Source organism: Acromyrmex echinatior, chromosome 3, assembly GCF_024713525.1.
Source record: "Acromyrmex echinatior isolate Ae372 chromosome 3, ASM2471352v2, whole genome shotgun sequence".
In the NCBI taxonomy this organism is placed as follows: Eukaryota; Metazoa; Arthropoda; class Insecta; order Hymenoptera; family Formicidae; genus Acromyrmex; species Acromyrmex echinatior.
The window spans coordinates 23,487,454-23,505,198 of NC_141854.1; the positions used below are offsets into that span (position 1 = coordinate 23,487,454).

Here is a 17,745-nt window from a genome sequence, read left to right on the forward strand (position 1 = left end):
ATAAAAGCATAGAACGTTTACTTTGTATCTATCGATTTAACATCATAATTCTGTAAATTATTATACAATGGCTGCCAAAAGTTTCCGGTCATTATAATACAATTTTACAAATTGATAATTTTTATCAATTTGTTTTTCTTATTATAATCAACTTCAGAATTACGACATTTCGAATATTAACAATAAAGATATCAAGTACTTGTATATTAGATCTTTATACAAATTCTTTATCCGAGCAATAAAATTAGTAAACTTATGGCAATCATTCTATGTTATACACTATAACTTATTAGGTGTTGGAATTAATTCGTAGCGTTTTTTAATGAAAGAATGTTATTTATTTCACATGAGCATTAAAAAATACATTAATGAAAGTACTTCCCATCACTTGTAAAACGCTACGAATTAATTCCAACACCTAATATATAATATCCTGCTTGCTCTTCGCAAGATTATGTGCTATCCAAGCTGCCGATATTTCGTTCGCTATTTCGTTAGGAATCATTCCTTCGCAGTTACGGTTGGACATACGAAGGCGACTGGTACAACGACTATAAACACGGTTACGGCGTCCTCAGTAAAATTACGCAAGACGACTATGTGTGCAAGGTGTACGCCGGCAACTGGGCGAAAGGAAGGAAGCACGGATTCGGAAGTAATTGGTACAAGGACGGCAGCTACTATGAAGGCGCATTTCGAGATAACAAGCGGGATGGTTACGGCCGGATTTGGTACAAGTGCGGCAGCGGATATTACCAGGGCATGTGGCTGAACGATCGTTACCATGGAGAAGGGATACTCATTCAAGGTTGCGATTAGTTAAGAAACAAAAAAAAGTAGATGTACATGTGAAATCTAGAACTGCTTCGCAGAATGAATCCGCTTAAAAGTCTTTCTCAATTTCTTTTTAATTACGTAATACATAGAACAAAAAGTAATACATTTTTCTTAGCATCCTTAGCTTGTGTTTGATTTTATTCTTTGCGTTTGCGAAAATTGTGAATTATAAATTACATTATTCCTCATTCAAGGCGCTTCATACTTATCTTCAAGAAATCCCTATAAATATTTATCTTAAAATCTTCATAGAAAACGGTAATCTTTACGAGGGTCACTTTACAAATGGCAAGAAGGAAGGTCGAGGTGTTTTCTACCATTTAGAGAAACATCAAGTACAGGAAGGTTGTTGGGAGAATGACGTCTGCGTGAACAGCACGATAGAAGACATCCGACAGCCAGCTTTATCTCCGATATTGCACATTCCGAGGATAAACAGTCGACCAGTAATGGTCGACATAATGGTTTCACGTTTCAATGGCCTTTCTCGCATTCGCGGAAAATGGAAAATATAACATGTGTACATGTGATTTCTACAATTTTTTTATTTTAGTAAAGAGAATTAATGAAGAGAATTCATTTTTAATTTTTATTTTGGCAATTAGCGCATTTCACGCGCTAAAATGATATGTACAAATAATAATCGGATATATACATGATGTCCCACCCAACGTATCTCTCTTTCATCTTTGCAGGGTAAGCACAAATCCCCCTCCAAACTATACTTTTGTATGAACATATTTTTGATTCGATCTTATCTTACAAAGATGATGGCACGTATAGCTTCAGATGCAGGGTGGTCGAATCGCGATCTGAAGATCCGGATTCGATTCCATACGTGCTCTATACACATTTTTCGCGTCTGAATATCACCGTTCCATCCAGTTGCTGATTAAGAGGCAATCATCTGATGTTGCTCCATCTGATATGGATCATCTGCTTAAGCAGGAATAATTAACAACTTGAAAAAGGCTTAAGGCCATGGCATTCTGACGAACCTCATATCGAAGCTTTACTACTTTAAGCTGATTCGAGATAAAATTTGTGATATATACTAAGTGTGTCCCTCAGAAGGATAAACACTATTATCATCGCATGGTACTATGGTCCTATATAGTGTGGGCTGAAAAACCAATTCAAAAAGGAATTCAAAGAAGAACCCTGCAAAAATAGAGTGATCATATTGGGTGGGATATCCTCTATTATGTTCGTACAGCACAGAAGTTTTCAGCAATATTGCTGGAACGTTTGCAATGTTACTGCAATATTGCTTGAACCTTACAATGTTGTTACAATGTTGCTGGAATGATCTGTGCTGTGTGAACGTTTTCGACTTTCATTTATCGAAATGTAATATCGAATGATATCGTGTACATCCGAATCGCCGCTTTTTGATATTTCATTTCTTATTTTTACGGCAGTCAAAATATTTGAATACAGTGTACACGAGAATAATGTACTTGACGTGCTAAAAAATGATAAGCGAAACTGCTATCTATTTAAGAAAAAATCGACTTTCGTGTGTCGGCGATAGCAGAAAGTGTCAGATATAATGTACCTGCCTAGTATAACGTCACTTAATAAATGTAAAGTCGCGTTTCTCAAATAAGCACATTTTTCGAAAGATAAGTACATTTAGGTACATAGCCAGTCATGTCACCTCTCGATAATTCAGACTATTATATTATCGCTTTTTGCACTGTATACAGCGATAACACGCGGAAGGATCTGGTAATAGCCTTAAAGTATACTATTCTTCCTATGTTTTAAGTCGCAACGCGAATGAAGGAATGTATTTTATGCCTACATATACAACGATGTTATCGAACTTCGTATCCTTCCTTTGCACTAACGTGCGCATCGTGCAGATGAGCGAAGTCTCATCGCATTTATATTAATTTACATCACAGAGAAACACGCGTATAAAAAAAAGAAGAGGAAGATCCTTATCTTTTGACCAAATCTTCGCAACATCTGTAGCGCGTGCCGAAAACAATATGTGTGAAGAAAACAATTGTCTGTCATGTTCTTCGAATGATTCACGTTCGAAAGATTTTCCTGGCAGAATCCTCCGAGAAACATCGCAACACGTCTGTCTTAGAAAAGATCTCTATCTCTTTGTCTCTATTTCTCTTTCTCGCCGTGCGAAATTCCACGGAGCGGAAATTCTTTTTTATCGCGTTCGATTCGCGAGTCCAATTTCGGCGGCAGGAAAAATTGCGAAGACCGATTCATACGATATGCGTTACTCCGGTCTGCAAAAGATTCACGCCATTTCTGCCCTCTACATCCGTGGACTCGATCTGTTCCTTGAGTAACTCGAGTTCTCGTATGCCGGATACCGTAACTTCGTACTTGTGCGCAACGAGACTCCGATAGAAATGTATCGCGAACGCAAGAAAGATTATCAGCACTGGTATCAACACTATGCAGGCTGACCAGGCAGCGACCTGCGAAAAGTCATAGAACTTCACCCAGCAGAGTATCGCGATCTCCAGCAGGAACAGAAGGAGGCCTAGCAGCGTGGAGAAGGCCCACGCGACCTCAATGTACCAATGTAGACGCTCATGTGGCGACTCGTGCACAAGGCTTATACTATGCAGATTGCAGACGGCTTCGATATTCGGCAGTATACAAGTGGATATCATCAGCGCCAACATATGCACGGCTACGAGCAAGGTTGTGCACACGGCGAAAGCGATCAGCATCTCTGGTGGAACATGTGTTTCGGGATTCAGCTGCACCTCTACCATGGCGACCTGTGGACAATGACCGATCTTTGTCGAGAAATTACCTCAGCGCATTTATTATCCGATTAGTATCGAGAAACGTCGTTAATCTACGTATCTTTCTCGTATGGTTTATTTTTTAACGTAATTACTCGCGTGAAGTAACGTTTCTGACCCAAACATTATATGTCAATTTTCATTATTCTCTTTAATGATTTACAAATTAAATAAAGATTGATAATTCTATATTTCTTCAGGTATGAATAAATGCAAAAATTTTAAATCGTGCAACAATTTGCGCCAAATATAATAATGCATATAAAAAGCATACATTTAGTAGTTTTATAAATAACTTGATGAGCGATTTGATGTCTTGGACAAACTACGCGAATAATAAAAGGACAATAAATGCTAAATAAATGTCAAAAAACATTCCATTTAGATTCCATCAACTCGTTGCATATTCGATTAGGAAGCAAAAAACAAATATATAAAATGAAGTTCGAAAGAATCTATCTAATGAAGAATATAAAAAAACCCATCAGAGCCTACATCAGCTATTCGGATACACAGAAAACTCTTTATTTTCGTGTGAATGTAACAAAATGAATAATAAATGTTTCGGGACCTTTCAATTCGGTCTGATTTATATTTCGATTTATTTTTTATATTAATAAGGATGACAGCTGATATAGGTTCTGATGGGCTTTTTTATATTCTTCAGTGAAGCAATAAAATTAAAAAATATGATATAAAACTGAGTTTCTTTCGAAAATATTTAAATATATTATAATATTTAACACCTAATATTTAAATACGTATTACAATTTTATACGCGCACGTGGGTATTTTTTATTTGCGCAGATATTCGTTAGAGAAATATTCGCGTTGATGAGTTAGTTCAAACAATACAAATCGCTTCCGGAATTATGCTCTTCAATTCACAGAGGTTTTTTTTTCATTTCCGTGTAATTATTACAAAACGATGTAATCTATTATGGTTAGCTCGATTAATTAATCGCGGAGGATGCGGATACGCGTCTCTATAGAGGGATCGTGATAAAAACTTATCGCACTGAATGGTCCGACGAAGGACCATTTCGTTTCCGGGAACGATGTTTTCTTACCATAGCGAAACCGGAGAGCAGGGCTGATGTTTTACTGGACGCCTTGAGCTTCGCGCGGCTCAGCTGCAATTTTCTCCAGGACAAGTAGCCCGGTGTGTGAAGGCCATCTCCCGCTTGCGACATCGTTGACTGTGACGAACAAAACGAAGGCAGAGATAACAAATTATAGTTTAAACTGGATGGAAGGGCACGCAATCGTAGGAAGAGATATGTGATCGCGTTCTCATTGTCTCACAGAGAGGCGGGGAGGAAGGGATACTATAAAGCGCTTGCGACACTTGACCTTGCGATTTCACGGGGGATAAACTCTTCGTGGAAGCTTAAGCGCGAGTAAAAAAAGAGAGGCACGTACCAGAAATCGATGGCAACGTCGGTGCCAATGGGAGAACTTGCCAAAAGTCCCGCAGTAGTAGGACAAAAAACCAATGGATGCTGAACGAAACAAATAATAAGGAAAATTAAATTAATGAAAAATGTAGAAACGAAAACGGTGGCTGAATACGTTACGGCGAGATCTGACTGTATCTTGCAGGAGGTCTGGCGAGCATGAGGACGAAGAAACACGTGCACGCACGCACGCACACACACACGCACACATACACACACTCGTTTACATGCACACATATTATACATAGAAACATTGCGTGCGAGAGAACACTTGATGCATGCATTAACGAGACTTTACGTCATGACTCAATGTTTCACATATTCTCCGGGAAGATGTTATTCCATTTAATTTAATCGCCGATCTTCACGCGATTGAGATTTCCGGTTGGACGGAAATGTTAGCGAGACGTTAAATAGAAGATAATGAAAAAAAAGTATACATAGAAAATAATGTGTATGAACGATATACAACCATTGTAAAATATTGCGACATTTACAAGCATATCTTGTACAAAATGAATGCTTTCGAAATATTCTCGATGCTTTCATCAGCGTTTCGTATGATCTTTACATTCATGTCCAAATCTAACGATTGAATGTAGATATTAATAAATATAATATCAAGAAATACAAACTTATGATATATGATTAAATAATATTGTTGTTTTTTTTTACCTACGTCAAAATGTATCATTCCGTCTTGATATGTCTTGAGAAATGACTGACGAGCGAAAAAGAAACACGTTGTCACACGATACTATCTTTTGTTTGTTTAAAGCTAAGAAAGAGATATATGTATTCAATGTCAATCTGTTTAGTTCAACAACTCGATGTACACAGGCAAGCAGTTCCAAACATTTGCACTTACTCGCAAGTTGCACGCCAGACAACACGTATGTATACAATTAGAATTAAAGAAAGAGATATTTAAGATATTTTATATTCTGGATTTTGTGTTATCTAAGATTGCTTCGACTTGTATATGTATATGTATCACATTAATCAGATTATTCACATTTCTTCCGTCAATTTTTTTTTCATGAACAATAAACAGGTGATTATAATAAACACGTGATCAGCACCTGGCAAAACCCACATTACGTATACCAATAAGTAAAAAAAAGAGGATGCATACATAATGAGAACGTCGCATATCTTGTATCATTATTTGCAGATACGTATGTTTATCTAATTTTATACCGTTAATCGCAATAAGCTCACAATAATCGAACAAGCAGCTCCCGAAGAAACAAATGCACATAAATTTTCTTACCATAACAACGATTAATTAACTATCATTATTTGAAATCTACATTGCACAATTGAATGTACCGACATATTGGTAATATATCTCATTACTTTCGGAAATATATTTCATTCGATGAAAACAGTTTGCCACGAATTGCAAATACAAAGGCAACTCAGTCTTCGCAGCGTGCAAAGAAAAAAAAGGGGAAGTACAATATTACGACGATATCGTTACGAACGACATCCGGATAATTATCAGTACGTAACATACATGCAAAGTGAAGAATTGAAGAATATGCGACTAATTGCGCGTTCAAAGTCAGATATAACAACGGTGTTCGAAAAAATAGCATATAATTCGTAATAGCGTTTTTCATTGGTAAAACTAGTGCGTACTTAATGCACTTTAAGGCTGTTGTTCACAAATCGACATAAAGAGGTACGTTTAATAAAAATATAGAAACAAATTAAACCGCGAAATAATTCAATACATTTTATTGTATTATTTGAAAATAAACATTGGACATTTTATCATACACATTGGACATTTTATCAATTAAGATATCTCACTTTTACATTTATATTCGAATAGTTACAATAGATACAAGTTGACGCGCACTAGTTTTGCCAATGAAAAACGCCATAAGTGAAAAGAATTAAAAAAAAAACACGCATTTGTCATCCGTGAATGACATTAATCACAGTGAAGCTGACGGTATCGCATTGACGCTCAATCACATGATCGAATTTGAAGTAAAGTATTTTATTTTAAAGAAATAATTTCGCTGGTAATTGTATACCAATGTCACTGAGACTTCTGTTTTTATAAAATCATAACGTTGTAAGCTTTAATTATATTGGTACTGAACGTTGAGAAAAAAAATTTTTGCATCTGTAATTATAATTACTTGTTAGTACAATTATGGTTGGTTTATTACTGTTGTAATATTAATAATAATAATTATATATTATATTGTTGTCTCAAAAAATATTTAACAAAATAATTGCAATTATTTTATGGTACTAATAACTATACCCAAATAACATGTTGCATAAGATAATCAAAAAGCCATCTTTTAGATATCTTATGCAACATAAATATTATTTGAATAATTATAGTCATTTTCAGTTGTCGACAATATACATGTTATTAATGCATATTGAATGAGAACTATACATATAGTTATTATTGCTAACACTATAGCAATAATAATCGTATTATGTAATACATACAATTATAGTTACAATTCTTCTCTCAGTGTAAATTAATCAATAATATACCGACATTAGTATTATTACCGATTCATTAATAAATTAATTAAATTCGTTATCATATAAAATTGGTATTGTTTATACCGTTTTAAAAATTCCTGCTTTAAAGCGGCGTTAAAGGTATTATTATGAATACGAAGAAAACAGATCTATTACGGACTCAATGAAAACAGTTCTACGTGTTAGAATCATGAGAAATCTAATGTATATTGATCCTGCTACAATCTTATTATCGAACATTTCGATTTATCGATCGGAAAATTTTAATAACAGACTACAATTTTTTAAACATAAAAAATATGTATTATATGTACATAAATTAAAAAATTGAGCTAATCTTAATTTTTCTCTCATTTATGTAATTGCGCAATAATTAGACTTGATAAAACTTTATGCGATTTAATACATTATTTTATGTAGTAATGAAAGATAAAAAAAATAATTGAGTATTTTTATGTAAGCAAAATGGGTTCATTGATTAAAAAAAAATAACAAACTTAATAATTCTATCAAATCTTAATAATTTCTATCAATATGCGAATATTGTGAGAAACGCATTACATGTTTAAAAGTAGAATACTCCAGAAATAGAAACGACTGTTGTTTATTACGTAGAGTAAATTGGAGAATTCGATAACAAAAGAGAAGAATTAATAATCATTTAAAACTTAATAATCATTTCATTCGTCTCTTTTATTATCGATTTCTTTAATTCACTCTGTACAATAAATGAATAATTCTAATTTAGGAGAATTTTACTTTTACAAAAAATTTCTCAATATCGCGTATTGATAGAAATAAATAAATATAAATTGAAATAACAAGTAAATAATTGTAAATAATTATTTTAAAAAAGTAAATATTTCATATATAATCATTATACAAAAATAGAAAATTTTTTTATTTGAATGTTGTGAACATGAAATAAACATTCACTATTTATATCGTAAATATTTATATCTCACACATACAGATACCATTATATTATATATATCATTATATGTATTTGAAATTTAAAATTTTAATACTTGTGCTAACAAAGCATTCTCAGCGAACATGAGAGAAATAAAGTTAACATTCCAATTACTTATCCTGCAAGTTTCCCGGTAATAATAAAAAGAGCATTAATTAGCTCAAATCATCCGGAGAATACCGGGAACGAGAATAGTAATGATATAATGACAAGCGAAATAAGATATAGATAGTCAAAGTGGCAACAGCACAGAATGAACGGAGGAGGGAAAGAAACGTATACATAGGCGCGTAACGATAGGCGCGTATTCGCGCAGCGAATGACAAAGAAAGGATCTCTGCCGTGGAGAAGGATCAGCTAAGGCAAGTCTACCGACCTGACAATGATCGTGGAACGGTTTGTGAAAGCAGTGACCGTCAGCGTTGCGCAGGTGTTCGTGCACCACGTGTACGTGGGTCGGCAAATGCGAAGAGGGGAGCACTGCTCCGCTGCTCTCCGCGCCAAACAATGAATTTCGTCCGGTGCTGGTCGACCATACGGACATCAGGCTTGATCCTTGCGCTGCTCTGTCCGGAGCTGCAATGAAATCAAAATGAATAAAAAGGTTTCCCGTGTGCGATCGTACAAAACGGCGGTGGTGCTACCGTTCAAAAAAATGGAATACCGAAGATAAATAAAAATGAAAGTAGGATATAAAAAAAAAATCTAGGTTTATTCAGATTATGAGATATATCAAGGATATATGCGACTCGAGATATGACATTTCATTTTTTGAGATGTCTATTTCTTCCTGACGGATATAGTAATATAATTGTTTCGTTCCTCAAATATAGTGGCTAATAAAAAAGTATCGTTTGAATCTTATTAAACTTCAAGAGAGACAGGAGATTTGTATGCTTTAATTGGCAAATATGAATTTATTTCAGAGAAAGGAATAAATATATAAACATAATTTTCCGTTTAAATATTATTTATTACTATATTCATAATATAAAAAATTAATTTGTAATATAAAATTTGTTAAAAATATTTTGTTTTACAGATTTAACTTAAAAAAGACGTTTAAAAAATGTTATTACATAAAATAGTAGCAACATAAACAATGTTTACGTGAAAATTAAAGTTTTACGTTTATGCAGTTGTTATCATTTTGTAACAACACTTTTTAAAGATCTATTTTAGGTTCCATTTGAGGAGTAAAGTGTCTTAAGGAAAATAACTAGGTGATTAACAGATTATTTCTTCAAGTCATGCAATTGTGGTAAAACGCAAGACCTCAAAATTTTTAGGCCTGTCTTCAGTGATAGAAAGCTTCTATATTTTTAATAAATTAATTTGAATTGCAAATAAATTTTCTACATCTCATGTAGTAGATAGTAAACCTAAACGTAAAACTGTCCATTAATTATTTTCCTTAAAACAAATTCACAAATTTCGCCTTTAATTTGATCTCCTGTTCCTTAAATGTTGGAAGTTACGCATATTGTATTAAATATTTCCTTGTTGAATAAAAATATATACACATACAGGGAGTCCCGAATCAAATTCCACAGAAAATTTTCAAAAAAAAAAGATAAAAAGGTATTTCTCTTTTTTTTTTGTTTTAAGTAATAGTTTTAAAATTGACCAATTAGAGATTACGGATAAATGGTTGTCTGTCCATGAGTCGCACATCGATAGCGTTAACAGTGGGTACTTTCCATTTAGTCACACAAGTCGACACAAACATCATTCTATCTTCTTCGGAGAGTAACAAAGATAGGCCAACACTTATGTCGACTTGTGTCGATTTGTGTCATCAAACGGAAACCACTCATTGGTGCGTGGCGACTCACAGGTAAACAGCCATTTAATCGTAATGTAACGAGCCAATTTTAAATTTTTATATCTCAAAAACTACTTGAAACAAAAAAATGATAAATATTTAAACTTATTTTTTTCGAGAACCTTATTGTGGTATTTTGATTTAAATCGAAACATCTTATATATTAAAATTAAAACGATGAAATAAGATAGATACATAAAATCCAATATATATATATACAATATATATATATATATATATATATATATATATTGGATTTTATATATCTATTTTATTTCATCGTTTTAATTTTAGATGGCAGAAGTAACGCTCCCTCGTAGAGGAACTCGATAATTTCTTGCCTCTCTCCTTTCTTTTTCTTTATTTGAGATCACATTAATCTTGATTATTTTCTCTAAAATCTAAGCGGCAATTCTTAACGATGTAAACAAGTGCTGAAAGACGTAAAATATAAAAATATCGTTCACGTAATTCAATGTTGTTAATATGCAGGTCTCGATATCCTTCGCCTTCGATTTCATAAAGCATTAATTTTACATAGAATTATAATAAAATCAAAATGCATGAGATGCCGAAATATTCTACACTTTATAACGTGCCAAGGAATGTAATTAGAGTAAGATATATCTATATATATATATATATATATATGTATATATCCTTGATTCACTTGCTATTTTGCGATCGTTAATTTTGTCCGCTATGTTAGACTTCGAGTTCGACACTCAAGCCGATCATTTAGCTTTTTAGATAAAGATTTTCTGACGATCATACATTCACGAGTCTAAAAGATCACACTTAAAGAAAAAGACATAATGGTAGCAATTGTAAAGGTGACACAACTATACAAATTTTATATCTAGAACAAATATACTCTCTAAATTCTTTGAAGTGGAGTCTTACTTTAAAGAATGATAATCGACCCAATTTTAAAAAAGAGTGACTCAATTTTCAATATTTAAGAGTGAGATTTCAGTGATTCACTCTAAAAGTTTTAGAGAGTAGTTTAATAAATTATTTTATAATTATATAGCAACTATAAAATATTCAATTATATATGAACATTTATTTGTTCAACTATAGACATTAATTCTACAAACTTGTATAATATTCTCATCTTTAGTTGCTATATTTTTTTTTTAAGTGCGCATGAACAAAGTTTCAATCAGCTGTCGTACAAGAATTATTTTTTAATTTATCTATGGAGATATGAAAGAAAAAGAACGCAATAGATTTATCAATGGTACAGTATTATGAAGTAGAATAATAGGATGCGAAACGCGATATACCACTTAATTTGTTTTAATGAACGTATCAATTGAACAAATCACGCGACTTGTACGCCGATTGTACCGATTACAACGATGCCGGAGCGATCGAAAATCCGCGACGTAATAAAGGCCGGTGAATGCTCGGTGAATTAATGCGCTCGTCGCCACGTTCTTGTAACACGAGCACAAGGTCGAAAAATGTGATGCACGTTCGCCGGAAAGCGGTCTGGGTCAAACCAGTGCAGCGAGCTGGTTTGAAAAGGATCGCCGATCTGAAAGTGTGATTAGTTGGCAGAAGATAATCAGACCGTATCGAGAGATGCGGTCTTGGCAAAATAATACAATGTCTCTTTTAACTTACGAATTATAATTTCGAATCTAAAAAGAAGAAACACGAACAAACGTTTCACATTTTAATTTTTACACGCATTCTTTTTTCTTCTCTAACACATCGTCTTATATTTTATTTTTCCCATGTTACATTTATTTCGAATTAAAAAAAAAATAATTAAGCTGCTCTATGTCTTAAGCAAAGGATAAATTATAATGATGCGAATAAAGCAGAATTGCAATCTCAACTTATATCAAATTGATAAATTTGAAGTATCTCTTCCTTTTTTTGTTCTTACGTATCGATTTTTCATTAAAAATTTCACGATGATTAATAATTAACGGAAATTTGTATTAATAAATGGTACGAAGAAATAAGGCACTCTATTAATCAATTTTATCATAGAGCTATGCTTTTCTCATAATTTCATACACTTATGCTTCTCTTCTTATATTTTTTAAGATATAAGCATTTCCTCGATTATTTTATTTAAGATACACATAGCAATAGAGATAGATAGCGAAAAACACAAAATAAATTTGATAGTAGAATTTTATAGTCGTCGTTAGTCGATTATGTTAAATCTATTTTGTATATTCTCCTACCGATAGCCGATCGTCTTCTACGATAGTCATAGCTAGGCAATATTATAGTTTATAAACACGTTTTATCGCTCAGGGGAATTAGAATTTTAAACGCTGATTCATTTAAAATGGTTTGTATATTCGCATCTCTCACATCGGCGAAGATAATCGCCCTTAGTATTCGCAATCATTCTACTCTGTCGCCGTTGAACGCAATGGCGTAATCGCCATAATCGATATCTTAATATATTCATTCAATTATTGAATGAATTATTGAATGATTAAGAATTATTGAAGAATTAAATTACATAAGCAACAAACATATGTATATTTATTATAAAAAGAATACTTAAAAATTTATTTGTAAAAAATTGTTCATTGAAATAAATCTTTATTTAAATACAGCGAAATAAAATTTTATTCCTAACAAATAAATTGTTTATTTTAATTTTTATAGTTAATGAGATACATCTCATAGAAATATGTATTTTGCTATCAAATTTTTTTATAATCAATTAATATAGAAAAAAACGTAACACATTTAACACGTAATACATTTAATTACGAATATTTTTTTTCTCATAATTTTTTTTCTCAGTATTTTATTATATAAAAATTTACACTAATTATATAAATTGTATTTGTGTTATTAATTTACATTTATATGTTAAATTAGATTTTTCTACAGTATTTTTTACAGTATAAAGATACTTGGAAACTATTCAAGAAATTTTTTTTACATTTTCTTTTAAACATCCTATTATTTTACTTTGTAATTCTCATCATTAAGAATTCTCATCAGTAAACGTATACTGAAAAAAAAAGTGATTAAACCGACAAAAATAATTTGATGAAAACTTCTGTTCAGTCTTACCAAAATGCCATTCTTATTGGACCTCTTTTTTTATTTAGGACATTTATTTAGGTGATCAGAACATTTTTCTCATATAGGTATATTAAATGCAGCAGTGCACGTGACTGCTATGCCCGGTTTGATCCCAGGCAGAACCGCAAAATTTTTCGAACACTCGTAGCTCCTCTTGACAGGCAGTGGCAAACCACCGGGAGAAACTTTGCCGAAAGAACTCTAACAAAATTCATCATTCGGAATCGGCGTTGTTAAACAGTTCTTAAGACATAGTTCAGTATATGCTATGTTGAAGCTTACCTACACAATACTATCACTGAGTACATTAGAAGAATACATCGCAACGCAGCTGATGTACCAAATAATGGATTACCTCCACGATGATTATGATTGACATGATATTGTCAATATAATAAAAATGTGTTGTCTACATTCTTTGGAGTGAAGTACGTCTTACTCTAAAGACTGAAAATTAGACCAGTCTTAGAAAAAAAGAATGGTTTAATTTTTTTTAAGAATGACATTTCATTTCAGAACGATATTCACTCTTATGCCCATTTCCATCAACGTAGATTAATTTTAATCTCGGTGATGATGGAAACGGGCATAAAAGTTTTGAGCAATTGAAAAGAGAGCAATTAAAATCTACAACAAAGATATGTGCGATAACTCTTAAGACCCGTATTCTTTCTTTTCTTTTTTCTCTTCTTTCTATACTATTCTTCCTCCTTTTTTGACATCACAGACACGCTGATATTTGCACTTTGACCCACGGTCGTTGATTACGCCACGGTATCGTATCTAACATACAACAAATCGCAATATACGTAACCCTGCCGCCTAGACGGCGGCGAATTGGCCGCGGAGGACAAACATAGAAGCGGCGGCGAGTTACAGTCGGGGGATTCGCGGCCAATGCAAATCTACCAGGCCGACCGAAAATGTCTTTTCATTTCCTCGCGAAAAATATAAAGATATTATCGCGTTGTCCACGCAGTCGTCGTTGCCAATGACCGGCGTCGTTATAACCGTGCCAATATCACTAAAAATACAGGATCTAAGAAACGAAATCTCGCTGTTGTGGCTCGTGTACGGAATTACATCGCGATTAATAACGCAGAGACGCAGACTCAACATCGTACAACGACATACGATCGTCGTTCAATCACACGAACAAAGATCATCCTCATAACTATAAAATTCCTTCTGCGATGATAACGCGGAAATCACCGTGAGAGTCATACATTCGTAAACATCGTAAACATCGTAAACATATTTGTAATAAAATGAGCTCGGGACGAGTGAGGGTAGATAATTAGTGTCCATTCAAAAATTACCATTCTCGGGACGCGGATCGGCGAACGTCGTGAAATCATGATGAATGAATGAATAAACTGAAGGAAGTCGAATATGTTGATCTCTTTCTCGAGTCTCCTCTCGATGTGCCTCGCTTTCTTCCGGGAAGCTATCGCGTCATTGATCCACGTCAGAACGCAATGAAAACACTCCGGCACAATGCTCGAAATTTAGAGCGCGCGCTCGCGCATGCACCAGCGAGAGGATTCACAATGACAAGTGCGAAAGAACACCGATCACTGATGAACGATGGGAACGCAACCACGAGCGACCGGCGGCGAGCAGCGGCGAGCAGCGGCGAGACAACACAACGCCGAACGTTGCCGAGGCGGGCCGAACATTGTCGAGCGTTGCCGAGACAAATCGAGGATTACTGAACAGTCAGCCGTTCGGCGACGAGTCGAATGCGCGCGAATAGTTTGATTATAGTGACATGTGTATTCTTAGGCTAATTCTACAATGTGCTCTTTGTTTCCTGTTTCTTGCTGTTTGTCTCTGTTTGTCTCTTACCTTTTTGGTCAATAAGACAAGAGACAAACAATAAGAAACAGAAAATAAAAAACACATTGTAGTAGCCTTAATGAGCAAGACACATTTTGGAACACTCAGCAACATTGTAGCAATGTTACAACGTTGCTACAATGTTGTTGAAATGTTACAAAATGTTTCTTGCTTACTGGGTTGGAACCAGTAAAGTTCTATGGCGGGTGTTCATAACTTCTTATGTTTAAGACTATCTTAAATACAGATGTTACGAATGAAAAGGCCTCATTAGCATCTTAAGACTTACTAATTAACACTTTAGACTTATTATTTAACATGGTCTAGAAATAAGAACAGAGTATGAATATTAGCCTAATACATATTGGAGCAAGCTATATCGAGGAGTGGAGGTGTTTTAATTCATAAACAAGGACACAAAAGATGCAGATGATACTGTTTTCTTTGTCAGGAATTTGTTGATTGGATTTGCTAATATTATTTTATTATTATAAGTAGAAAAAAGCCAAAAAAATTAGTATTTCCTTTTCTCTGTTTGGCCGTATTTTTTATAATTGTTTCAGTATAGGGAAGGCTCTAGTTTATTACAGAGATCATTGGTTGAAACTGGTTGGAACCGTCGAAGATTGGAGGATTACGTTCTTAAGAACATATACAGTTTCTACCAAAAATTTGAAGTTATTAGTATTTACACATTCTATATAAAAATAAATATGAAAACTATTGTGTATATGAAACAATTGGGTAACATATTTTTAATCAACACCTTTTTGTAATTTATTTACTGTGTATTTTTTATTATTTTTTTATTCTTACAATATTTCAACTTAAAAAATAATAAAAAATATGTCAATTTTTTAGGAAAAATTCTTTAAACATTCGAAATAGTTTACGCAAAGTTTCATTGTGATTCATTGATTATTTAATCCGTAAATAAACAAAATAAGTAAAATTTTTCGTATTTGTTTATTTATAGACTAACCATTGCAGTGAATTGCAATGAAACTTTGAATAAATCATTTTGAATTTTTCCCAAAAAATCGAGATTTTTAAGTTGAAATGTTATAATAATAAAAATAATATAAATACACACAATAAATAAATTACAAAAATTATTGTTGAATAAAAACGATGTTATTCATACAACTGTTTCGTATCTATATAGTTTTCATATTTATTTTTATATAGAGAGTATAAAATCAATACATTTTTAATTCCAAACTTTTGCTAAAGACTGTATATTTAGTATATCAGATACATCCTTAAGATTTCCAACACAATGAGATATAAGATCGCACGCATAATAGCCGTAAAGTAATCATAGTTTCTTGACACGCGAGACGACATAAAGAGAGACATTCATTCATGTTTCTTATCTCTTAATAAACAATGTTTGGAATTAAATCATAACGATGTAAATGCCCGTAAAAACCTAAACTGAGTATTCATTTATTTTATAAAATTTATTAGATATGCTTTAATAACCTAGATTCCTAGATTATAAAAGATGATAATTTAGATTGATTTAGATACCTTTTATAAATTTTATAAATTCTTTATTTAGATATGCAAAAGAATAATTTAGATTATTATTTTTCAAAGCATGTTTAATAAAATTTGTAAAACACACGAATACCCTGCAGTAAGTTCTTACAACATTTACATTGATTTATATTGTTTAGAACTTTATATTATATAGTTTGGAAACTTGTTCCTCCTATCTGTATCCAATTTTTACAACAGTGGCATTATGTTATAAGTATGTTATAGTAAAAAGACACGTCCTAAGAAAAAGAAAAATAAGATAAATTATCATTGCTGTTTGACTAATCATTTCTTTGATAATGGACCATAACTATACATTTATTCATGTTTCTCACTGCTCGTTATTTTCCATTCCTAACATAATGTATTTATCTCTAGTACACATGATGATTTTCCGGTCCTTTATCACACACGATATTTCTTTTATAATACAAAAATTATTAATGTAAGAAAAATAAAAAATTAAAGATGTTAAAGTATATATGATTCTCACATATATATTTTAACATCCTTAGGAAATATTTGTAGAGTATTTGTACATTAAAAAAAAAGAAATAATAGAGCATTATTATTCAGTCAAGTGCTCCTAGTATTTCAAAGAAAAGAAATGCAAATAATCCAATCATGTATGTACCAAGGATTAATAATATATAAAACAGCGGCATTCGTAAATAACGCGATATTAAAAAAAAATATCAAATATATGTTATATGTTGATTTTTCGCGATACATTAAATAATAATTCACATTTAGTTTAAATAATAGCAAACATAGATACAAATTACACATAGTGAACGTGAAAAATACTGTATGTAAACTTGTAGTTTTAAATAGGTATTCGTATCTCTGGAATTCGTATTTCTGGAATGTATTGGAAATGAAAATAAGATG

General features: G+C 32.7%; 1 protein-coding gene across 8 annotated transcripts in view; it reads right to left on the reverse strand.

Annotated features, from left to right (window-relative positions):
• Positions 1–890: 890 nt before the first annotated feature.
• Positions 891–17,745, reverse strand: part of LOC105143346 (calcium release-activated calcium channel protein 1) — a 28,318-nt gene continuing 11,463 nt past the window's right edge. For 7 of the 8 annotated variants that reach the window (XM_011051629.2, XM_087403792.1, XM_087403790.1 and 4 more), the window contains 3 exons: positions 8,950–9,149; positions 4,694–4,822; positions 891–3,596 (listed from right to left, as the gene is read on the reverse strand). In XM_011051629.2, coding sequence (XP_011049931.1) covers positions 3,069–3,596; positions 4,694–4,822; positions 8,950–9,117 — 825 coding nt within the window. In that variant the 5' untranslated portion in view covers positions 9,118–9,149 and the 3' untranslated portion in view covers positions 891–3,068. Of the gene's footprint in view, positions 3,597–4,693; positions 4,823–8,949; positions 9,150–14,789; positions 15,045–17,745 lie in introns of those variants that run through there. The other variant, XM_011051627.2, reaches the window with a different exon arrangement.